General features: G+C 44.9%; 1 protein-coding gene across 1 annotated transcript in view; it reads left to right on the forward strand.

The window, feature by feature from the left end:
• The window catches only part of DPP7 (dipeptidyl peptidase 7), a 1,540,287-nt gene that overhangs the window by 328,825 nt on the left and 1,185,891 nt on the right, over nt 1–25,571 (forward strand). The window contains exon 4 of the mRNA XM_086921148.1: nt 13,387–13,522. Coding sequence (XP_086777274.1) covers nt 13,387–13,522 — 136 coding nt within the window. The remainder of the gene's footprint in view (nt 1–13,386; nt 13,523–25,571) is intronic.

Below are 25,571 nucleotides of genomic sequence, written 5' to 3' on the forward strand. Positions count from 1 at the left end.
CTATACTCTGCTCGTCCTCACATGGCACAGGTTCTGTTCCCATGTCACCATACACATCCTGACCCTGGTCATTCCCGAAGAAGAACCATCAACTGTTAAGAAAGAAGACTACTTTGCCGCATAATGCTTGTGAAAAGATAACTGCGGACTATTTTGGCTGGGCTTTGTATAAGGACATTCCAGAAGAATTTTGACTGTTCACAGACACACAGATAAACAGGTGGGAGATGCTTAAAATGATGAACAGCACTGAGCTCGGCCTTAATTCAATCGAGGAAGAACTAAGAGCTATCTGCCTCATGGTGATGCAGCACAGATATGTGTTAGACTTAATGACTGCAATGGAGGGGAGGGTGTGCGCCAAGATCGGTGCATTATGAAACACGTTCATTCCAGGGAAGGATGTGGACAATTGAACATTGACTCTTGCCATCCAAGCAATGCACCACATGCGTGAAGTGGGAGGTGCCCCTGAGCAGGAGTGGTTCTCAAATTGGTTCTTCCGGCTCCCCTAGTGGCTCTACGGTCTGTGCATATCGTTGTTGACCGTTTTCATTGTGTTCTTGTTTTTGTGCAAGTTTGTACAATTGGGGATTTCTTGCTATAAAAACGCAGTCCTGAAACTCTAAACAACTAGGAAAGTAGTGGTTGTCGAAGGCGCGCCTAAAATACTACAGGGCCCGATAAAGTAACTTTCAAGAAGTATGGGTTGGATAGTGAATTTGAAAAATCAAGTAGAAGCAGGAAAGTTAATATGGAAAAATTGGATGCTGATATGAAAAAAGATACATTCATTTTTGTGAACGAGATTGCTTCTTTATTAACAAATTTGCCCATTGCGAACTCCATTCAACCTGACTCACAAATATGTATCACAGGCCAACCCTGTGACCTAGGCTCGAGGTTATTGATTGACATGTCACAGGTGGGGTGGCACGTCAAACGCACAGACAGGAATCCTTAGATCAATCCCACATATGGGCAAAGTGACACTACAATGGTCAAAGGAGATGGACCCCAATAAAACTCACATGGCTGGGAGGGGTATGCCCGTGCCTAAAGCACCATAAAGTTAGATGCCACATAAGTTAGTGACACCTAGACAATCAAAACATAGCACGTGCAGTGATCATGCGTTTTCAATGTTGATCATCTGTACACGCGACCCACTGGCCACATTGTGTCTACTGAAGGTCGAGACCCACCTGTATTATCCATTAATATTGATTTATGACACAAAAGGCAGCAGCTTACATTCTTCACCATACAAGGATCGCCAGAAACATTTTATATGATAAAACTGATTATAAGAAAGTTATAGATCGATAGTAAATTGAGACAGTCCTCAGACCCTATTCCTGTAACTGTTTTCCCAGCCGCAATGTTTAATCAAACTAACTGTTCCTTTAGGATGTAGGATCTTCAAGACCTTCTCCTTCCAAGGCATGAATTGTATTGGGGGTATGGGAGAACCACCACCACCCCTGTTGGCCACCATGTGATGCTTGGAGTCCAGGGAAAGCAGCTTCGCTAGCTGGTCTTCCCTTTCCTACATTTGCCTTTTCTCTGGTATGGGTGTATTTTGGAATTGAGCTCCAAACAATTGTGGCTCTAAGCTTATGATTTCATCCACTATAACTGACAACTCTCCCTCAGTAAAACTTAGATTTTGGGACCTGGCATTGTGCAAAGAAACTTGATTATATATAAAATAGCAAAAGGGAATAAATAAAAGAAGATAAAGGGACAAGAAACGGGGAAAGGGAACAAAAAAAACTAAATTCACTGGCAAAATCTCAGGTAGAAAATGTTGTGGTGTAGTGGAACGGCAAAGGATCACGGTCTGAAATGTGTTGTGTTTTACAGTGTATGCAGGTGTTTCCATTTGGCCACTGAACATCAGGTGTGTTCTGCTGGCATTCATCCAATGGCCACAGTGGTGGTGCATGGTTAATCAAGTACTGCGACAGAGTAAGGCTGTTCGGTAAACGCCGCTAGTAGACCGTCAGCACAACTGTTACATCTACATAGGCTTGGCGGGAACCTGACGGCGACAGAGTAGTATTCACAGTGTTGGAGTCCTCTGCCGTGGTGTGCAGCGACTGTGGCAGGAAACACTGTTCAAGCGGATTGCGAGGTTGACTGCATGCATCTAAATATGGTGAGAAAAAAACAATCAACTTGGCAGAGCACTTGGGACTGCTGTGGCGGTGGTACCGTGGTAAGACCACTAAGATCTAAATCCAGCCCTGAATCTTCATCTTGTGTTTTAATTACAATACCCTTCAGTGATGGCAGCATTTGTGGTCCCCGTGTGACGAGAGCAACAGGAGAACACACTTGGTTCCCGGAGAGAGATAGAGAAGGTTGACACACGTTCCTTTGACAGCGTATATTCGCAAGCAAATAACAAGTGGACACTACAGGCGGGTTTGATTCCCCCGGAGGTATCTTTGGTTGGAGTACCCTTGAGATTTTCCAGTCCCTTTTGTACGGGGCGTCTGCATGTGTAGTTGGACCGTGTAATTTTGCCCTTTGTCCTGAGGAAGTCCATAGAAGCGAGTGGCTGAAGCGCAACCGCGACTGCGTCGACATTGTCTTCTGAAAGAGTCTGTTTGAAATTTCAAATTGGTTCAAATTCCAACATTAAGCGCCTTTATAAATAATTTTTGAGGGCGATTCAACCCTTGCGCTATTTAGGTCTTCCTAGAAGTGTAGCACTTTGACTTAAGAGTGCACCTATTGTCATTATATAGTATTTTGTGTTTTTTGTAGGGCTTATTTGTTGTGTATTTTGTTTTTTGTAGATATTGTACATGTGATTTATATACTGTATAGTTTATTATATTTAGAGATGAATACAATTTAAGGTATTTTCATTTGTTTTTATAATTTTCTGTTGATATTATACTGTTTGTGTTCCACCTTATCTTGAGATACATGTATGTGATTGTAATTTGTGAATTCATTTGTCTAAAATTTTTTATTTGATACATCAGGGTTTTTAGTTTATCCCTGTCTGCATATAAATATTTGAATTGATCCCTCTGTACCATTTTGTATTTTTCCACATCTTTTTGGGACATGACCTCTATTTTTTCCTAGCAACCTTACAGTTTACAGCAGATCACACAGTTGATCTTGCAAAGCAAGTCTCTGCCAAGCAAATTTAGAGTATTTGAATCACACAATATGAACTAAGTGGCATATAATTCCGGGTACCACCAGGATCAATTGATTCTGAATAATGATTTTCCACAGTTTTCACCAGGGATACATTTTCAATGCCTGCGCCTGATGGGTGGAGTATTGCATGCTTGGTACTGTCCTAGAGGTAGACCAGACTGGCCCTTATGTTGATGGTGTGATGAATTGCCACCTGTATCATTCTTGAGTCATACGTATGCTTTGCTTCTTAAGTTTTGCTGCATCACTGGGGCTACAGACATATTTGCATGGAGTTTCCCTTGATTTTGCACATTCTGCACAGTTGGTCCGGCGCAACAAACTGTGTCTGTGTATGATTTGCATTGCAAAGCAACTGGAGATAAAATCATTATGAACTCATTCAAGATTCTGCCTACACTCGCGTTTCCAGTGCATTATCCTGCTGCAGAAATGACAAGCAGTGCTGTTCTTCAGCAAACCAATATTTCCATTAATTCCAGAATTATTCACATTCGCTCCACCACAACCTTGCGTCTGCATCATCTCAGATCCCATTCTAAACCTTGCATGGGATGCACTTCATTTATTCCAGTATTTTCAGGTTGCAGAAAATTTGAATTGGAACTCCACATCTGAATTCTGTTGTTTCTTCTTAATTTTTGCGGTCTTTAACTCCACTGTACTTGCTATAAATCTGGATAAGTTGCTCATTCTAGGCATTCACTGACTCTTTTGGCTCTTGTGTATCTCCCATGATTTTCACCCGGTTCGCTTCTTTCGCTGGTGCCTTCTTTTTCAAATGCTCTATCACTGCTCTATATTTGTCAGCAACTACCTTAACTGGAGCATTGTTAGGCTTAACTTCAGTCTTAGTCTATCCGAAAATCACCAGGGACAACAATCTCCAATAGCGTATTCAAATATATCCCAAGCATTTTCAAAAGTGTCTCAAATCTATGGACCTCTCAGTACCGCTTCCTCTCTCAATTTTGGAAAGTTCATCATAAGAACTTAAAGATCACTCCTAGTCCAAGGCACTTGCACATAGTCCTAGAATTTTCTTTGGGAGGAGTGCATGGAAGAAATTGTTTGTAGCTCTGAATCACTAATACCCACCCTCGCGTTTTTCTCTCTCTACTTTTCTTTGTAATAGTAACTTTCATTTTCCACAGCGCTCTGTATTTCTTCAAATCTCTCCAATTGTTAGTTTCCTCATTTAAATCTTCATGTGAACTCGCAAGGTCACCAAACCCGGTTCCTTTAGCGCTACTTTACTCCAATCCATTTTGTAATTTCTCTTAAAACTCCTAATTCTGTTGATACCAAACGCCTATTCCTCAGGTTTATCATGAACTTCATTTGCACTCTTTGCTGCTTCTCGGATCCGATGTCTCATTAAATGTACATTACATGACATCCTATTTAAATCAACTATCCCTTGTAAGATTTCTCCTAATGTAATCTTTAAAAGTCCAGTAATCTCCCTTTTTTCTCAAAGAATCAGGAGCAGCAGCAGACAAATCACCACTAGAAGCAGGAGTTGGGACAGCAGTACTATCTTTAATAGTGCTAGGCAAAACTATTGGATATTTAGGAGGGGCATTTGCACTCACAATGTACTAGCCCCTGAAAGTGCTGTCAATCCATTTTCACTGAGACCCTGTTCACCCAATACACCCTTATCTGGTACCAGACTAGAAAACCCTTGGGCCTATGTGTACGGAGGAGTACTTGAATTAAAAAATTATATAAAAAGCTCCTCCTCTGAATATTGTTCTTTGTTTTGTTTCTTCCGGTCACCCTCATCCACTTTCTTCTTATCTATTGTTCCATTAACTGTTGAAGAAGAACCTCTCTCTCCCTCAGTTATATCCTCTCTCCAGCATCTCTTGTGATTATCCCACTTCTTTTCTAACCAACGCTTCAATTAGCCCTTATACTTCTTCATTCTCTGTGCCCATCTGATCCCATGTATTCAATGCCTCAAACTACGAAGGTCTAAGTAGTGGCGTCATTCATTGGCTGCATCTGGAAATCAAGCTTTCCAATGTTGAAAGTACTCTCTCAAGAAAAGCGCTAGTCTTCTATCCAGAGCTATATTTATATTCATGGCAATCCTGAATCCAGTTGCATGTCTATAGCCCAATATCTGCCAACATCGCATATGCAGATGAACCCTCTGGAGAAATCTCCTGTTCCTTCGTAGCATGTACAATAGGAGCTTTAGACTTTTTTAACATAGCACCCATTATTCCCTCTCAAAATAATCCAAAAACTGCACAAACCAAGTGAACAAACAACAACCAGTCCTAGCGTTACTCTGCCAAAGGTCAACAAGTCACAGCACGGTTTTGACAGCAACCAACCATTGGCAACAACTCTCTATGGTGATGTCTCAACAGTCCCAGCACAAATCTTGTAGTCAGTCAGCAAGCCGCAGTGCTGCTTATTCTGTTAATGAGAAAACATCCTTTCCCTCACTGAATACACAAAATTTAAGAAAAATATATCTTGTCTGCCCAACCTAGGCAGGAGAAAAATAGCAGATTAAACAGAAAATCTCATAATCAATAGGAACAATGCCAGAACCTCTGCAGCACTTGTCAAACAAGTGCAGATGCATAAAGCCCTTGCAATGAAGGCTGTCCATAATGGAGCTAACCAGAATGGTAAACAAATTCAGAAAAAATCCAGGTTCCAAATGAGCAGCATAATCCCTAAGATTTCTGACATGGGAAACATCCGGAACTACGAAGCCAGAGCCACGAGTTCTGGAAGCCTGCAAGCGTAACCACGCTTGCCTGAACAGCAAATTTGTTTTAACTACGCACATGCTTGATGTTGCTGATTGCGAATGAGGAAAAAGTCTCGCCGGGTTGTCATTTTGCTCGCTAGTGGTTCGCAACTGACGTTGAGAACCACGAGCCATAAATTAAAACTACGCTATGTGGTTTTGTACTGTGCTACATGCAATTCGCGTAGCACGTAGTTGCGCAAACTACGTGAACGTAGCGCCGTTTTCCGCCTAGGCCTACAGGGGTAGTGGGGGTTCAATATAGTTTTATGGGGTGATGGGGGTTCGGGATAGTTTTAAGGGATGGTGGGGGTTCAGGGTAGTTTAAGGGGATGGTGGGGGTTCAGGGTAGTTTTAAGGGATGGTGGGGGTTCAGGGTAGTTTTATGGGGTGGTGGGCGTTCGGGGTAGTTTTAATGGGTGGTGGGGGCGCTGGGTAGATTTCAGGGGTGGTGGGGGTTCGTGGTAGTTTTCAGTGGGTGGGGGGTTTGGGGTAATTTTCCGGTATGGTGTGGATTCCGGGTAGTTTTCAGGGGTGGATGGGAGTTTGGGGTCGTTTTCATGGGTGGGGGGGTTATTGTAGTTTTCAACAGGGTTTGGGATATTTTTTATGGGGTTGTTTTTAGGGCTCAGGGAAGGGGATGGAGGAGTTTTTAGGAGTTAGGGGAGGGTGGGTCGTTTTTAGGGCTCGGGGGGAGGTTGGGTAAACTTTTAGAGCTTAGTGGAGGGTGGGGTAGTATTTAGGACAGGGATTTGGGCATTAGGGCAGGGGGAGGACACAGTGTGGGGGTTTAAAGGGAGTAAGGGTATTTGAACTTCAGTGCGGAAGGGGGGCTGGAGAAGTTTGTACCTTGGGGGTGGTGGAGAGGGGGGTGGTAACCTTGCCACCCATACCCCTTTACCATGCATGCCTTTATCACGAAAATTCGGGATAAAGGAATGCGTGGCAAAGCAAGGCATGGGGAAGATGCGGTTGTAATACAGACCTAGTTGTTGAGGTATGTGGGGTTGAGGAACTCATTGTTCTGCTATACAACCATTATAGGTTTAGTAGGAAATCTTATCGTAGAACATAACTAGAACTGCACATTCATCATAGTATGAGCAAAAGAAATACAATTTTAACAAATCAAAGAGCAGAATTATTATACGCCATATTACCTTACCATCTAAGCAGAATCCCACAACATGAATACCACTCTATGCTAATATCATCCAAAGATGGCAGATCGAACTAGTTACAAAACAGTGAACTATTGTGAATGAATGAGTACAGCGAACAGACAAAAGAGACCTTGAGCGGTTACAATATTACTAAGCTACTGTTGGAAAAGCTTTCTTCAAGAACAGCAAGAACGTCGTGAATATAAACAAGTATAACTTTACTTCACTGTATGCAGCAAAAAAGGTAAACAGTAAATATACAGTGCGAGACTTTTATTTTAAACAAGATTTAAACTGAGGCCTAGCGAGCATAAGCCCAGAAAAGGCACTTTAAAATGGTATGGCAAAATCTTTATGAAGACAATATGATCAGATAGGTGTTAACATTTAAATTCGAGTGAGATTCCATATTCTGCATGTTGTTAATAATGCTCAATTTTATAAATGCACAAGAATCTCCCACAATTGCATAGAAGCAATTTTCATCAAATAAATAGATGCGGATAACTGGGCATGGAAAAAGAATTAAAAAAGCTAGTGTAGTGTTTGCAGACGTGAAATGAGGAATGCAAAAGTAAAACTCATAACTTAATTGTGTGCTTCTAATGATAAAGATGTTTATATTATTCATTTAAATTTTTTGACCTTGTGAGTTGCCTTCTTGATTGTTATTTTAAATCCGAAATAAGAAAAGCTTATTTTATTCTAGCTTGCTCCGCGTATGCCATTCACAGTTTTTGCTGCTGTGTTTTTATTTCACAAATTGGTGAATTCTGGGAGATGTTGTCTTTTGATCCTTCGGTTACCCAGTGCATATGATTACATAGTTGAATTTGCGTAGGCGCGCTACGCAAAGCTCTGCGAAATGGTAAAAAATCTCTGTGAGCACGCAAAAGTTCCGCAAACACACAGAATTGCTTGTTCCACCCGTTTGCAATGCTTTTTTCCTGTTCTCGAACGCTGTCTGCGTGCTCGGGAGAAATACCTTGCAAACAAGCATGTTAAAAGTGCAAACAAGCAAAAAATTCCACGAAGCTGCGGATCGCAGAATTTTTGGCAATTTCGCGTTCTCTTTGGAACGCAAAATTACCCACATTCCGCGAGCGGAATGGAATTTTCCAGCCCGGCCTAATGTTAGTATGATGAAATGGCAAAGGATGAACCTGTCATGCAGAGACACAGGTGATTATTCCGAAGAAGGCAGTGATTGAAATGGCATAAAGCCTGAAGTATTCAACACCCAGCTTATTATTTCTCTAAGCAGAGAACAAGTATTAGGTAGGCATTGGTATCAGTCTTTCTTGTAGTTAAAGTTTGATTTAGTTTCCTAAGGGTCAACATGTTAAGTTGAATTAATTTACCATTTGCTTGAAATGAATCATATTAACAAAATGCAATCAATAAAGACTTTGAAAGAATAATACAGTAATTAATATACAAACAGACTGCACACATACTTTCACATTCATTGTCTGATCAACTGAACAAACTCCCCCCTGCTCTGAGACTGGAGAGCAGTGAATTGCGGTTTAGGGCTATGCTTAAAACACATCTATACACTGCATAGATCCTGGGCTTCTATGATGTTTTCAATGATAGCTTCAGCGCGGGGACACGCCGTGATGGCGTTACTGAGCGCTCTATAAGCTCTTTATTATTATTATTATCAATATTGCAATTACCTTCAAATTCCGGAGGAAATATAGTTCTGTATTGCAATGTTAAACATGTTACAATGCACCTTATAAACTTGCTGGGTAAAATATTCCTGTAAGTACCACCCTTAAAATTAATCACAGGTCAGAAGTGCAGACCGGGCTAATGAAGTATGCAGGAATTAGTGCTCGTACAACAAAAAAAGAAATAGACACCCACAAATAAAAATGCACTTAGTGCCAGACCGTCTGACGACATGTTTGGAAGTTCGATTTAAAATTAAATAAATAAATAAATACATGGTTTGTGCAGGCAGGAGTGCATACAAAATGTTCCATCTCGCCAAGCACAAAGAAAACAGAGCAGACATTTGTCAGAAATCTGAAACACACTAAAGCATGGGTGAAGTGCTCAGAAACGGTAACGGAGCTCGGAGCGACATCGGTCACAGAAAATTGTAATGATAAAATAGGAAGGGAGCATACTGAAAATCATGGTGCAACCCTCAGCTCAAGTGTGCAAGGGGAATACTACTTGTCTTAGCACGCACCTTTTAATTGACACAATGTACCACACACAGAAACACAAGCGCATGGGTTATGCGAGTTTGATTTGATTTGTTTGATTTTATCTTTAAACGTAGAGGCAAGGAGCTGCGATCTCAGAGCGGATGGGGCGAGCAAACAAGGCACAGGGAGACAATCCGACCATAATTGAAGAACAGCATCCTGACGGCGATTTTAGAGGGGTAGAAAAAACAATTAACAAATTAAAGAACAGCTTTCCACGAACTGCGAGTAGCAGCGTTGTGCTGAAACAAGCAGCACCAACCTCTCACTGCACACAGTTCACCTCCTCGTGCATCTCTGGCCTGCTTGCGCTCTTTTCCCTTTCAGTGTGGCTAAATTTGTAGAGCCAGAAACGTCATGTTGCCACCTGTGCTTCCCCTACCTCCTGCTTGGGAGCCTCGCTGCGGCCTGCGGACGGAGAGAAAAAAAGCAACGATCCTGGAAGCGAAGGGGGCGGGCAAACAAGGCAGAGGAAAACAATCTAAAAATAAATTAAAGAACAGCGTGGGGGCTTGAGCACGTCCGCTGCTGTTCACCACAATGTGCCGGCTGCTGCAGGATAACGTGTGCAGCCAGGATAGTGGCTTTGTCAATGGCGGCACGGCGCAATGCAAATAAAACAAGCAACGAGGGTGCGGCACGAGGGAGAGGGAGGCTGGGCAAGAAGCCAACCCAGGTTATCGGCTTAATGCCTTCGGGGACAGAGGTTAATCTAGTTACACTAATGCTTCCGGGGCAGACGTCCGTATGCTCGTGCAAACCGGGGAAGGAAGAGGTGGACTCTGGTATATATAGAAGTCTGACAAGGCGCAGATTGGCTCTTGTGTACACCCCCCCCCACCCCCCCCCCCCCCCCTTGTGTGCATACATATAAGCACGTTTTTAGCCCAAACTACGACGCAATACAGCAAACGCATAACAATGAGGAAAACAGGACACTGTCCTATCTCTTACAACTACACTATTAGTGATTTATTTATTATTGGCAATGAATGGTGCCGAACAAATAACACTACCCCTCCCCCCACCCCCAGTGGGGCAGAACTCATTCAAATCTGTAATAGTGCAGATAATAAAACTGGAGCTACTCTGGAAGCTTGCACTCAACTTTTGTCCGTTTACCAACGTCAGTGGAGCAAGGCAGCTCGGTGGGTTACGTGCTTCTCGTACAGATCTCTGTGAAGCTTCCGTGTCACTAATTCAATGCCCATCACCCATTAAAGGGCGAAGTCATGGATACTCGGCTCGTCACGCGGCACAGGTGGGCATGTAATGTTAACTGTACATAGGTAACGTTAAGTACTGTCCCATGGAACCAATGCACCCTGTTCTTGGTGTCCAACTAGGCGGGCGACCAGCCTGAAGTACTCCTATGAAATGAGGGCCTTACATAATCCCACTTCCAACGCACCACTTGGAAAAAAAATGAGAAAAAAGTAATGACGTGATCTTGGGTCTGCCCTTCGGCGTCCAGTTACACAGAGACCCTTCTGCACATGTTGGAGCTGGAAGCCGCCCTTGGCACGGATTCTTTCACCAGGGAACGCTTCTTAAAAACTCCGGGTGTGCTTAACACATTACAGGTATTGGTTACAGAGGGAGCCTCGGGCTGTGTGTGGGGGAGGAGGGGGGAGGAGAGGGCGTGTACAGTCACACACTCCCCATCGAAGGCGCTGCTGTGACGCAATATGTGAGCACAAGTAACTCGTCAAGTGCCACAGTGTCACTTTTTTCTAATAAAAATCTGCAAAAAGAGCATTTTTGCAAAGGAGGAGGAGGGAGGTGATTGAAGTTGAAGGTGAGTTGCTTATTTAAAATAACACTGAGTTCACAAGGTGAAAACGCCAGCTGACCGGGAGGGAGAGGGTGACAGTGCTCTGCAGTTGAATGACTCTCCTCCAAGAGGTTCTGACTCAGCATTTCATGCGTCACATGTTCATAATAGCACCACTACATTATGTTTAAAAAACACACACACAATTATCTTTTTTTTTAGATTAAGAGGCCAATGGACAGTTTAACCGGTTTACCCTTTCTTGACAGTTGCCTGCTCGTGCCCCACAATTACCTCACAATTGTTGCATCAACATTTGTACCTTAAAAGGGGAAAGGTTGTTTATTCTATCAAGCAAATAGTTCAATGCTAATCGTCAGTCGAACCCGCGCGCACAAACGAGGGGGGAGACCAGCCAGATGGGGAGATTGAAACACTGGTACACCACAAAGGTCCAAAATTTTCGGATTCGGGGGCGTGTTTTTTGCTGAGTGACGGATGACATCAAAGAATGCAAAAAACACGCCTCCGAAAAAGACAGGGCTTGAACTGAGTGACGCCCCTCTCCTCCAATGGCTGGTCTCCGTTTAGGAAACCAGCTAATTGAGAAGAGGGGCGGATTCCAACCCCCTCTAAGAAACATAAAATCTTCGGCTCTGCCCACTGCTACGCAGTGCGACGGTCCTTGACCTAAAAACGAGGATAACATCCTAGTGACATCATTGATAACACTGTGCACTGCAAGGGTACAAGTTATAGTTACATTAGGGTGCGAGTCATAGTTACTTACTTGAGATAACTGTAGCTGGTGAATTTCAGTGGTGGTGTTAGTTTAAAACGTTCTGTTTTAACGGACGTTTTTGCCTAACTAAAACATCCTTTTAACATTTGTTTTTTTCTGTGAATATATGCAATTTTACAGCTTGGCATGGATGGCTCTGTGCTAATCCTATGCTTAAAGTATTTACTGTAGAAATGGCAAAGGTCTATGGGCCAGATGTAGGTAATCTCAATTTACCTATTCTTAAATACTAAATTTTACCGATTCGGTATTTAAGAATAGGTAAATGGGATGTAGATAATTTTTCGGTAAAAATTACCGAATCGGTAAGATTCGGTAATTAAGAATCGGTATTTACTGATTCGGTAAATACCGATTCAGTAATTCCCATTCATTCCTATGGGCCTAGAGGCCCATAGGAACGAATGTGAATTACCGATTCGGTAAATACTGATTCGGTAAATACCGAATCGGTAATAGGGGGAACCCTTTCAAGGGCGGCAGGGTGTCACATTGACACCCTGTTACACCCCTGAATAGTGCATGGGTGCACATGTGGCACACATACATGCCCTAAGGGCATGTATGTCTGCCACATGGCACTGAATAAAAAGTAAAAAATTGCTTTTTTAACGGTTTTCGTTATTTACCACCAACTTGTAGTTGGCGGTAAATAACTAATCCTTACAGGTGAAAAGCACTCACTTGAGTGCTTCCTACATTTCATATTCGCTAATTTACCGGATCGGTATTTAAGAATTCAGTAATTTACCGAATTCTTAAATACCGATTCGGTAAATTACCGAATCTGAAATGTAGCCACCTACATCCCAAATGCCTAATACTGGTCCGTAACGGGCGAAATTCGGTAATTTCGGCCGTTACCTACATCTGGCCCCATGTCCCTTTCTAACTCGGCACGTATGGCAGTGTGCTAACCCTATGCTTAAAAGCTTTGCTAAAAAAACAGACTTTTGAGGTCATTCAAACCCTGAAAATGTATTGTTGTGATACATATATATTATTCAAGAAATATCTTTATCTATTGATTTTCATTTTGCTACTTCCTAACACAGCCCAAAGCATAATGCCATTTAACTTGGACGCAAGGCCAGACCGATTGGCTTTGCCAATGCTTGTTGAATATTCAAATTTATAGCAGCATGTTGTGCTTTGTGCTGATATAATTTCCATTGCAAATTGTTTCTTTATGAGCCTTGAGAGCTCATTGCCTAAGATGAACTGGGATACTTCTAGGCTGATTGCACCATTTAGTGTGGAAAATACCCCCCTTATTGAACCATTAATGGAATCTCATCGTCACTCAGCTTTTATGTAATTCAGACTTGGTGCTAGTTGTTTAAGTCATGAAATAATTGTAATGCAGCACTGCTGAAATAAAGTTTAAAATTAATCCTGAAAAGCAGATCAAAAATTGTTGTGGTTTGACATATTTTATTTTATTTGTTTTCTTTTCCCAGTTATGGGGGTCTACTGAGTACTTACATGAGAATCAAGTATCCAGATATTGTGGATGGTGCTTTGGCTTCCAGTGCACCACTGTACTCTGCTTCTGGTTCTGGAGACCGAAACAAATTCTTTGCTGATGTCACTGCTGTAAGTTTACTATATCAGAATACCAAACTTAATCCATGTTTTATTACTCATTTACAAACAAAATACATAATGTAAATGTTACTAAACCTTCTTTTAAGTGGAATTCAGAGGACAATGGGGGGGTCACCACTTTTTAGAGAAGTTACAGACCGTTTTAGTTATCGGTTTTGAGTGCTAATGACATTAAACATTCAAGAGGGCCATAGAATAGTGCAGGTGGTTCTACTGACAACAAGAGCCCAGTTAAACGATGTGCAGAACTAGAAGGGTTCAAACTCTGCTCTCGTAAACACAGGTTCGGGACGATAACACCGCTTTTTCTCCTCCTACATTACTGTGCAATTACAAATTCATCCCCAAGAGTAAGTAATAGCAATGTGGACCTGGTTTTTCGAGGTTCAATTCTGCATGCAATTCCCTAATCCTTTGGGATTAATGCTCCTATATACTGACCGTTTAAGCAGGCAGTAAATGAGAACAGGGAGGGGTGCCTTATTGGTTGAGAAGCAAGGTGGGGAGGTAAGTGGCAGGAGAGGCTGAGGCTGAAAGATGGCATGTGTCATTGGTATGTTTCCTAAGGATGAGAATAGACCTGGGTTTGTGTAAGCGCTCTAGAACCTTTCAGTGTTGCGTCATAGGGTTGTGTGTGCTCTTGGATGGTGCATGACCGTGGATTCTCACAGTGTACTCCTGTTAGGAGCTTTTACACTGGTAATGGAGCAGCACTTAGCTGTTGTATACTGTAGCTGCGACTTACCTTTTTTATTGTTAAGCTCAAAGGTGTTGTACTTGCTATTTATTGTTCCTGTGCTTTTGTTGATGTTTTTGGTGCTTTTTTTGTTACGAGGTTATGTCCCAATCTTTGTAGCTTCGCTGTCACCATGCCCTGCTAATGTAGCGAAGGTTCAATGCAAAAATAACAAATTAATGGACAGAATGATGAAAATTGTCAAAACGTTAACCCCAGTACTGAGATCTGGTCCTAAATCCATTATTTTTGGCTCTCCATGTCATTCCAGTTGAAACCCAGCCATAAGCAAATCAGTCTTGACCCTGCTACCCATGGGAACAGTCCAGCCCGAATTTCCAGGACAAATCCTCCCTGGACTGGAAACGAGCATCCTGGGACCAGTTTCGGGGTACTATCCTTTCATCAGCCAGGCTAGCTTGACTCCAGTCAAGTGGCATGGAGGGCAAGAAAACCAGGTCTGGGATATAACCGTCACACTTGGGTGACAAATGCAAAAAGAACAATTTCTTGACAATGTGAAACATTCACCTCAGTACAGAGATCTGGGCCTAAATACATTATTTTATTGCTACTCTTGCCATTCCAGTTTTAACGGTCCATCATTTGTGTCTTTTGTAGTGAATGCTCCATGTATGTATGATATTTTGCTTTGAGTGTTGAGTGAATTGTGTGGTTCATTTGTTTTTTTGCACTAATAAGAAGTTCACTCTTTCACTGATTATCAGCACATTGTATTCATGTAAAAATATATTTTATAACATAAAGAAAGATAAAATGATAAGAAGGGAACAATGGAAACTTATGTGAGGACTCGTTAGGTGGGAGAAAGGAGGTAGCCTGGAATAGAAACATTAAGGCAAAGGGAGAGCAAGAGGTAGAAAGGTACGTGTAATAATACTGGACTGTCAACAACATAATGGGGCTAGTTGAAGGTTACTCCACGTAGAGCTTACAATTTGAGTGATGATTCTTTGTAGTCCAAACCTACTGTGAGCAGACTCCAAAATTCAGCTCCTGTCCTAGAGTTTGATTTGCTGCCTTTTGGGTATAAATTTCCACGTTTAAAACACTTTTCAGATTTCTGAGGGTGGAGTATCTTCTCACCATTGCTTCTGATGTATCTTTACATTTTCACTAACGCTGACCATAACTGGAAACAAGCATTGGCACAGCCAATAGGTCTCGCTTTTGGGACCTTATAAGTATTTAGTTATGCAGCACAATATCCTTGGTGCAACAACATCAACTGTTGCATGGCAAAACACTTATAAGGTCCCAAAAAACGAGAATTTATGGCTATGCCAATGCTTGTTAGTTTTATTTTTTTCCGTTATAAGTATGGGCTTAAAATACCATCATGCATAGTGTGGTTAGCTAAAGTAAGAATAGTATCCATGGTTGTACATGCCAAAGGACTTCTTAGCTAGCAGTGGCTCCTCCATTAAGGCAGAGGAGTGTTTCCCACTGCTCCCCCAGCAGTGCAAACATGAACAATAAATTATACAAAAACAATGTTATAATTTTATTTGTCCTCACCAAAAGCTGAGTCTATTGTGGGACGGGGTAATCCTGACGGACATCAGCAAGGAGGAGGAGTGGTAGGCACTGTAAGTGCTCATGTCGGTTTGGCCGGCTGTCAGAGGCAGGGCCGGACTGGGAACCAAAACCGGCCCTGGAAAACTGACCGGCCGGCCCCCCATCGGGGAAAGGGAGGAGTGCTACCGAACTGTTTTCTAGGGCCAGTTTAGGCCGATTTTGTTACTTGGGGCCGATATTTCTGCCCCCTGGTAATAAAAACTGTCCCCCACTCTGGCGGCCCACTGGGGAAAGGCCTGGTGCCTGCTACGGCCAGTCTGGCTCTTGTCTGAGAATGGCCAAACTGTTGTGCACACTTGGATTTCTCCAACCCGAGCTGTGTTGCACATATTCTTCAAGCAGTGGTTTTCCCACTGGACGCCTTCCGACACCTGTGGACCCACCCTATCCGCTCTTACAGGAAAGAGACATGACTTTGTCCTGTTCACTTTTAGGCCCGCCACTCGCCCCAGGCTGTGCAGAAGGTCTTTAGACCCTCTGAGCGCTTCTCCCGCATCTGTAAGGAATAACAGCAAATTATCTGCATATAATGCAATATGATAAATTTGTCTGCCCACCTCTAGTCCTTGAAAATATTGGCCTGTACGAGCCTTGGCAGCCATCCACTCCATGGCCAGGGCAAACAGTAGTGGTGACAACGGACATCCCTGCTGCATTCCCTGTTCTATTCTGCAGGTTTCAGAAATCAATCTGCCTGTCTTGACCCGGGCGATAGATTCTTTATAGAGAAAAGCCGTTCATTTAATACATTCAGGCCCCATAACAAATCACCTCGAAGAAGTATGTACATTCAAGGCTATCAAAGGCCTTTTCAATATCCACGGCAAAGATGGTCTCCTCATTCTCACAGTTGGATCTAGTCTCTAAAACGTGCAGTAGCTGTTGATCTCGGTGTCAGTGTTGACATTTGTGAGAGAAGGCGAGTCGTCAGTATTCGACTCTGAATTTTATAGTCTAGGTTAAGCATGTTTCCCATGCTGGCTTCCCTAGTTTTATTAGCGGAATAATGACCACCTCTCTCGTTGTACTGGGAAGATGCCCCTCCTATTTCGCTTGGTTATATAATTCTACAAGTCTGGGTGCTAATAGGTCAGCATAAGTCGAGTAAAACTCCACCGGGTGTCCAACCGTTCCCGGTGTCTTATTTTTGGCCATGGTCTTTATGCCCCCTCACCTTGCTCATCTCTATATCTACCCCCAGGGTCCCTGCTATTTCCTCAGTCACTACCGAGAGCTCCACGTCACCTATAAAGTCAGCAAGTTCTTTGTTGTTGGGGACATTTTTTTCATAAATAAGTCAGTGTAGTATTCCAGGAACCTTCTATTAATGTCCTGCTGGCGGTGGAAGGTCTCTTCTCCCTGTCCTTTTAGCTCTAATATTACCGAACCCCTCCGGGCTGGATTAGCCAACCAGGCCAACAAGGCCCTAGATTGATCCTTTTCAGAGTGGGCCCTAACCACACAATTTTTGTAATCGAAGCAGCGTAGTCCCTACACTTGCTCGCCCACGTCTTCCTTGGTTGTCAGGAGCTCTTCCTGTTTGTCTCTCTGCTCTGTCCTTTCTCTTTTTAGGTCTTGGAGCTTCTGCTTAGCTGCTAGTGTATCCTGCAACAGTAGCCTCCATATCCCCACTGACTCAGAGATACAGCGCCCTTGTATGACTGTTTAAAGGCATCCCACTCTATTAGTTTAGTGGTTGCTATATTGGTGTTTTCTACGAAATACTGTCCGATAGCAGTACCCACTGTTGTTTGGAAGACCAGGTCTTCCAACACTTCTGGTCTCAGTTGCCAAGTCGGAATTTTAGGTCTCCCACAGGACCAGAGTAGTCACAATAATACTGGGTTGTGGTCCGAGATTATTCTGGTGAGGTATTTGTTAGTTTGCACACATTTGTGTTTGTCGGGAGAGCATAGTATAGAATCTAGTCTGATATGAAGCTTGTGCAGTGCTGAAAAAAGGAATAGTCTCTGTCCCCAGGGTGCTGCGCCTGCTCCGTATTAGGGCCATATAGACTACCTAGGGTTATATCTCTGCCATCCAATCGACCTGAGAGTATGATGTATCTTCCTTCCGGGTCAATCATTTGGCTTGTACACTGAAAGGGTACTCCCACCCTCAGCCAGATCAGGACCCTCCTAGCAAATGCCAAGTAATTGTTATAGAACACCCAACCCCTCCACCTGCGCTGGAGCGCTGCTCCCTCATTTGCCATAACGTGCGTCTCCTGAAGTAACGCAATTTGTACCCCTCTTCTCACGAAGTAGGCATGTATTCTATGACGTCTTAATAAAGTATGCATCCTCGTACATTCCAAGATATACATTTAAGATCTATGGGGGAACCATTGTGTTGACTTCTTCACCTCCCCGGTATCTCCTTTGCATGTGACACGCCTGGCCCCTCGAAATAACCCCCAAGATAAAGAACTCCAACTCCCTTCCCCAGGACAGGGACAAACAAACTATTTCCCATCCAAACTCAAATTAAGTTCCAGAAAAAAAGTCCTCTTTAAACAGCCCCGGGCATACATTGTATTTCTTGTGGTTTGCCAATAAGAATTGAAACCCCTGCAGCCTCTTACTCAGTTTCAGGACCATCAGGTGACATGAAGATAGTCATTTCTCCTACTCAGCTCATCCCCCTCAAACAATATCATCTGCTGTTTTGAGTGTGACCTCCGGCAAATTCTTGTCGGAATCTTCGTTAGTGCTGGTAGCTAATGATCCATCTGACTTGCCCACATCCTGCCCACTTTTACTTGATCTAGGGCTGAAGCCTCCCCGGGTAATATCTGCTGCTGCTTGCAGTGCGCTTTGCGCCTCTCGGATCTGGCCTCTCTGGAGGACGGCACACGAGCTGTATTCTTGCTCTTCTCTGTGGGCTGCTGTGACAGTGTTACGCCTTCCTCTGCCTTGTCTAGAGTTCAGCCACTCCCATGCTTCTTGTGTCATAATGAAAAACTGCACTCCTGCTTGATCCGCCACTTAGTCGAGCTGGGAATAACATTGCTTAGGTAATTTGCAGTTGCCCTAGTTTCTTTTTGAAGGCTAGAAATTAGGCCAACTGATGCTGTACTTCCCTGGTAAAGTCTGGAAAAATCATGATTTTACTATAGTCTATTTGCAGGTCTTGCTTTTGACGAGCTTTGTAGAACACATGATCTTGTCCCGAAAGTGAAGGAGTCGCGCCACTATGGCTCGAGGAGGGTCTCCAGGTCGGGTGTTCTGGCTGTGACTCCGTGGGCTCACTCCAGTGCGTAGAAGGAAGATAGTACATCATGGGCTACTTTGGTTCGAATCCACTCAAGAAAGCGCACCATGTCTGTGCCTTCTGCTTTTTCAGGTTCTCCTACTTTGCGTAGATTGGTTTTACGTGATCTCCCTTTACAGTCTTCATCTTGTGCTTCGAGAACTTTAATCTGGGCCTCAACTGCGGCGAGTGATTTTTGGATTGCAACTACCACTTCAGGAAGATCAGTGAGCGCTTTTTCGGTGGTCGTCATGCGTTCCTTAAGCTTTCGGTGGTCATCCTTCAGCAGGCTTAAATCGATCCCAATCGCATCTATTTTCGCCTCTAGGACTTCCCTGGATGCCGTGATAGCCTGCATGATATACGTCAAGATGGAGTACATGGCGGTCGCATCTTTCCCCGACTGCACACTCTTCATCGTCGTCCGTTTGGGTTCTTGTGCCCTTCATGCTGAGGGCACTATATACCTTACTCTTAGATGGTTTCATCATCCCTCTCAGTGGGTTTCTGCTCTCAGACTTTTAGGTAGGTCAGTCAGTGAAAGGCGGTCTTAAAAGGTTTCAATGCCCGTTCCGTGCTCCAGTGGGCTGTTCTCCAATCTGGCCCCTGGGCGCTTCACAGGGCGATCCTTCAGTAATATGCCACTGGGTAGGCCAAGCCCCGTGCACGCCAGACCCCCGGGCTATGAAATCTACTATCCGCAGACGGTCTCTTCCTGCACTCCTTGTGGACGCCGTCCGCTAGTTTTGGCAAATTACCCTGCCTCCTGCAGGTCATCTCCCTTCCAGATCTTTGCATTTCAAGCACCACAATATTATGAGGAGCTGCTCCACTCCATTTATTCTTGTGGCCAGCGTCTTTTAGACTGTGCTCAATTGGGCACAGGGCCGGCATGTGCTCTGAGAGAATCTGTTTGAGTGAATAGTGGTGGGCTCTTTCAGCTCTCGTGCCCCTTCACTTGCAATGCCTGCTGCTCACCTGCGCCACTCAGCCAACATTGATGTTCTGGGAGGGCCCAATTAGATCTGGTCCGCCTCCACTTTCCTCCTCTTCTTCTATTCCCTGGGTCCGACGAACTGCACCATCATTTACTGGCCCTTCAGGCGACCTGCGGCAAATTGCCCATTCTCATCCGCCCCATTCGCATTTACCGAGGAGACGTAGCTCCCCTTACCTGTATCTGGGTTTGTCCCGGTTGCCGCACGTTCTGGTGCCCCTACGCAGCACCCCGGGGAGGTGGGGGTGTCACCTGCACGGCCGCTATCCCTGCACAGGGCGTCCCCTGCAATGCAGCCGGAAAAGGGTCGTCCGATGTGTATTTTGTAATCCTGCAGGGCACTCGTTCAGGGAAAGCAGCCCCCACGGTTTGTCTCTACTAGAACAGGCCTCTCCGTCCCGCGGCGGCAGTCGCAGCACTTGCCTCAGTTCTGCTGAGTCTCGCCCGACGATTCTTCTTAGACCTCCTGTGGCCAGATCGCGTGACCCAGCCTCCCTATTATCGATTTCCTCCTCTGCTGCCTGCCGCTATCGTCCCGGCTGCTGTCCCCACACGGCTGCTCTCTCGGGCGGTATCCTCCCCTCTAGCTTCCAGGGCGCCATCTTGCTTCGCCCGGGCCGCTTCTCCCCAGGCTGATTCCAGCCGTTATGCATGCTAAGCCGGGCAGCTGGGCAGTTTTTGTTGGAGCGGCATGCTCCTGGGATATTGAGCTGCCAAGTTAGCAGGCAATTAATGCGTCCGGGGCTCAGCATATTTATCGACTGGGTATATTGACCGGAGCTTCGCAGGCCGCTTCCACTCGCATCGGCTCCAGGCCACGTCCCGCAGCTGGTTTGATTCATATTCACTCTTTTAGCAAAAAGATTGCCAGTGTCAGGTCTTGCTTAGACCTTCTCCGCTTACTCAGGTTTACAGTGAATCTACATTGTTCATTCTTTGTTGCAGATATTTTTACAAACTGCCTTGACCAGGTTCTAACCAAAGAGTCATTTGAGGAAGAGTCTTTACTTAACTCACGCATTCATCTTTCTCTCTTTCAACTTAGTACTAAAAGATAATTTTTAGGTCGAGCGTCCGCGAAAGACCTATTGTTTTCACTTTCGGGGGAATCTGAGACAGCATTCGGCCACGCGCCTCTGCTGTCACAGATTTGTCCTCGAGGGCGCGCACGGCGCCGTGCACATCCCCTGCCTCCCATTCACAGCCTCTCTCAATCACACACAGCCACACTCACGCATGCGCGCACACACACATACACCCTTGCAGGCACAATGCATCGGGACACACAGACACACATATACACACGCACAGCTAACAGACACACAGCCACACATATACATACACACGCACAGCTACACACACGCGCACACACACAGTTACACCCGCATACACACAGACACACACACACGAGCGCCCATGCACACACATACATACAGACCCCCTCCCCCCCGCACACATACACACACAAGTGCACTGAGGCCCCCCAGCCCTCTGGAACTTACCGGGCCAATCTCAGGGGACTCCACTCTCAGCACGCGGCAGGGGCAGGCACCGGGCATGTGCCTCGGGCCTCCTCCGCAGAGTTCACGCTGCGGCTCTTGCCAGCTCCTTTCCCGGGGCTCCCACTTGGTCAAGGGAGCCCTGCAACACCTCCGCAACCTCCTGCTGGCGGCCCCGGGGCTCTCCACCGCTCACAGGAGCCCCGGGCCGCAAGACGGATTTACGCCTCCTGCCTTCTCTTTCGGTCCGAACGCGGCCGCGCCCCCGTCACAGGCGACCTTGCCTGACTTCCGGTGCGGCCGCAGCGGGATTCACTGCTGGCAGTAACTGAGCACTACCACGCCTCATGCCGGGGTAGGCCACTTCCAAGATAATTAGATTCGATGTCAACATTTCTTTATCACCTGCATCCTTTTGTGCATCTGGGTCTCAAGTTGTTGTTTCGGATTTATTAGTATCCTCCGAGCCGCTATCTATCTGTCAGGCTGCGCGGTGTTGTGTTGACAGTTGTAAAGTTAATTACTGGTACTAATGAGCATCAGGCGTTGGGTGGAGTTGGCATTTTAGGCATTTAAAACTGCAATTAGAGGTTTTTCATGTCGAGGAGGGGGAAAAAAGTCCTCACGAGCCAATGTGACTTGTTATCGTTTATGCAGGAGTTGGGGAAAGCTGTGCTTTTCTGCTTATTCTAACCTAATTTTTTTTACTGCCATCACTAGAGACTGCGAATAATGTTTTTGTCTCATACTTCTCCCTCTCAAACTGCAAATGTAAGTATGATCGACGGCGACATGAAAGCAGGAAAGGAAACGGCTGTAGGAGATAATGTTTAACTTCAATATTTGTGTTTTTTTCAATTGTTTGATTATGGAACATGAGCAATGCGCACAAAACACATAATCTGAAAGCTAAATAATTTGCTGTCTGTGTCTGGGGGCTCCCTAATGAATATGCCATCCCTGCGTCAGGGGGTGCAATTAAATGAAATTCGCCTGCACTGGAGTTCACAAATCGGAGTGTAGCAGGTGCTCAATAAATTATGTGTGATAATTTAGGATGTACTTCTTGCTACATGTGCCTGTGACAGCTTTAGACTAATTGCAACCCGGGATGGCATGCGCCTTCTAGAAGTGTTTTGTTTATCTGAGCGCTGCCACGGAGCCCAGGGCTCCCCGGCTGCTCTTTCTCCTTCACATCCGATTCATCATGATCAGCCAGTTTGTTAAAAAACTGCCCTTCCCTGACATAAATCATCTCCAAAAAAGAGAAAAAGATATATTTATACGCATCCTATGGCTCTGAGGAGATTTCACCCTGGCTCTGCTTGCAGTCCAGAAGCACTTCCATCTTCAGCGATTTATTGTGCTTTGATGGGCCACAGACCCAGGCATCATTAGCTGCTTAAGCAGACTTCCACTTCTTAAGACAGCGCTTTGTCGCCCCTCAGCCCTGTGGCCATACTTTTAAGTGCGCGGGGGCTCCCCAGGAGGAAGCAGCTCTTTCTTTTATCCCAGCTTCAAGCGCTGACATTAAGGAACGCTTAGCGATTTTAGACCAAGTTTCTTTTCCTTTGTTTATTCCCCCTTCAGCAAAGGTGACAGAATGACAGGGCCAAACGATTTTTGTAGTCCTGTTTTTTTTCTACTCACATCACTACCCTCGCTCTCCAGGGGTGTTCCTAGAGGGCCCTTCCATTGTACAGTTATATGAATTCTGCTAGCTTTCAGCCTTCATTGCTGACAACAGGCCCTTTGGTTTTCGCTGCCTATTACATCAAATTTACCATCAAACCGTGTCAGCCTCGGAGGTCAGAGATTTTTTTATTTTTTATTAGGAAGCCTATAGAGCGCACAGCTACCCCCGAAGGGGGTGTCCCGGCGCTACAGAATACTTGTCAGTCAGAGGGGAATGACCGGAGCAGGTAGGAGAGAAGGAAATTTAAGGGAGAGTGAACAGCCAGGTCTTAAGTTTACGACGGAACACTTGCTCTGATTCAATAAACCCAAGGTCCAGTGGGAGGCTGTTCCAATATTTGGCGGCAGCCACTCCAAACGTTCTGCCACCGCTCCTGGCGCGGCGAAATCTGGGTACCACCAGGAGACGTAGGCTGTTAGATCTTAATGTTCTGACAAAGCGGGATAGTTTAAGTCGTGTACTCCGGTAGGCAGGACCAGAGCCATTGATGGCACGAAAGGCCAGGATCAGGACTTTAAACTGAATACGTCTGGAGATGGGAAGCCAGTGCAGTTCTTTCCGATAAGCAGCAACAGAGTGGCGGTAGGGAATATTTCCAATTAATCTGGCGGCTGCATTTTGAACCACTTGTAGCCTTTCAACAAGGTAGAGAGGGGCGCCTGCATAGAGACTATTGGCATAGTCTAAATGCGACGTGATCAGGGCATGGACAACAGTCTTACGAGAGTCCAAAGGGAGAAAAGGAAAAATCTTCCTGATCATGCGCAATTTGCCAAAGCAGGCGGATGTCACTTTGTTGATCTGGGCTTTACAGGACAAAGTGTTATCAAAAAGGAAACCCAGATTGCGGGCAGACTGAACTGGAATAGGAGGCGGATTCAAAACGGCAGGCCACCAAAGGGTGGTGGGAGGGGCAGATTTTTGGTTAAAAAATAGGACCTCCGTTTTGTCAGCGTTTAGAACCAGATGGTTTGCAGCCATCCAAGAGCAAATATTGCCCAGGCAGTTGCGGAAGTTAGAGAAGTGGTGATCAGAGTGGTCTCTAAAAGAAAGAATAAGCTGCGTATCATCAGCGTAAGAGACCACCCTGACCCCCCACGACTCAACCACTCTGGCAAGAGAGCCTAAGTAAACATTAAACAGAGGGCTCAAGGCCGAGCCTTGAAGCACACCGCACAGGAGAGGTTTATCTTCTGATACAAAGGGCCGCAGAAGAACTCTGTGTCCTCCCAGTAAGAAACGAACTGATCCAGGTCAATACAGTGCCTCCGATACCCAGCTGCTGCAGACGATCCAGTAATATGTCATGAGACACCGTATCGAAAGCGGCGGGCGGTCGAGGAGGACCAGCATTGCCTCCTCTCCCCTGTCCACACACTCTCGAATCGTCTCCGATACCTCTAGCAGAGCAGTTTCTGTGCTAAAGCCGGTTCTAAAGCCGGACTGGGAGTCATGCAGTAGCTGATTTATTTCTAGGTAGTGAGACAGTTGCCTCTGAACTACCTTTTCCAGAATCTTTGCAGGTTTGGGAAGGAGAGATATTGGCCGGTAGTTGGAAAATTGTGAGGGATTCGCGTCCGTCTTTTTTAGAATAGGGACCAGCATGGCCTGTTTCCACAATGTGGGGAACTGCCCTTTGGTTAAAGAGGCGTTCCATATAGAGAGGAGAGGGTTGGTTAGGATCGGAGCAAGATTTCCCATCACTTTAGCGGGGACTGGATCAAATGGTGACCCCGAGGTTACCTGACGGAGTAATTTGACAGCTATATCAGGCATAATTTCATCATAGTGCCAAGCTCAGTGGTCATAGGGGATGATGAGATTGATTGAAATGAAGAGGATAGCTTAATGATTTTATCTTGAAAAAAATCAGAGAGTCCATTGCACAGGGTCTGACTAGGAGAGCTCTGGGCCTTCAGAGCAGAAGGATTAACAAAATCCTTCACTATCTTGAAGAGGGTTTTTGTGGAATTCTCAGCTTTTTTAATTAACTGTGAGAAGTAACCTCTCATCGTGGACCGCTTTAGCTTTTGAAATTTATTCAAAGCTGACTTATATAGTGATTTGGCCTCAGGATCATAGGACTGCCGCCATATACGTTCAAGTCGTTTGCAACGACTTTTTTCCTCCCGTAACTCGGGGGGAAAACCAAGGAGCAGAGGGGCGGGATCTGGCAGAAGAAATAGGGGCCAAAGGGGAAATGACATCCAGTGCAGTAGTAAGCGCTGAGTTATATCTAGTAACTTCCTCATTAAAAT

Source organism: Lissotriton vulgaris, chromosome 5 (assembly GCF_964263255.1).
Source record: "Lissotriton vulgaris chromosome 5, aLisVul1.2, whole genome shotgun sequence".
NCBI lineage: Eukaryota > Metazoa > Chordata > Amphibia > Caudata > Salamandridae > Lissotriton > Lissotriton vulgaris.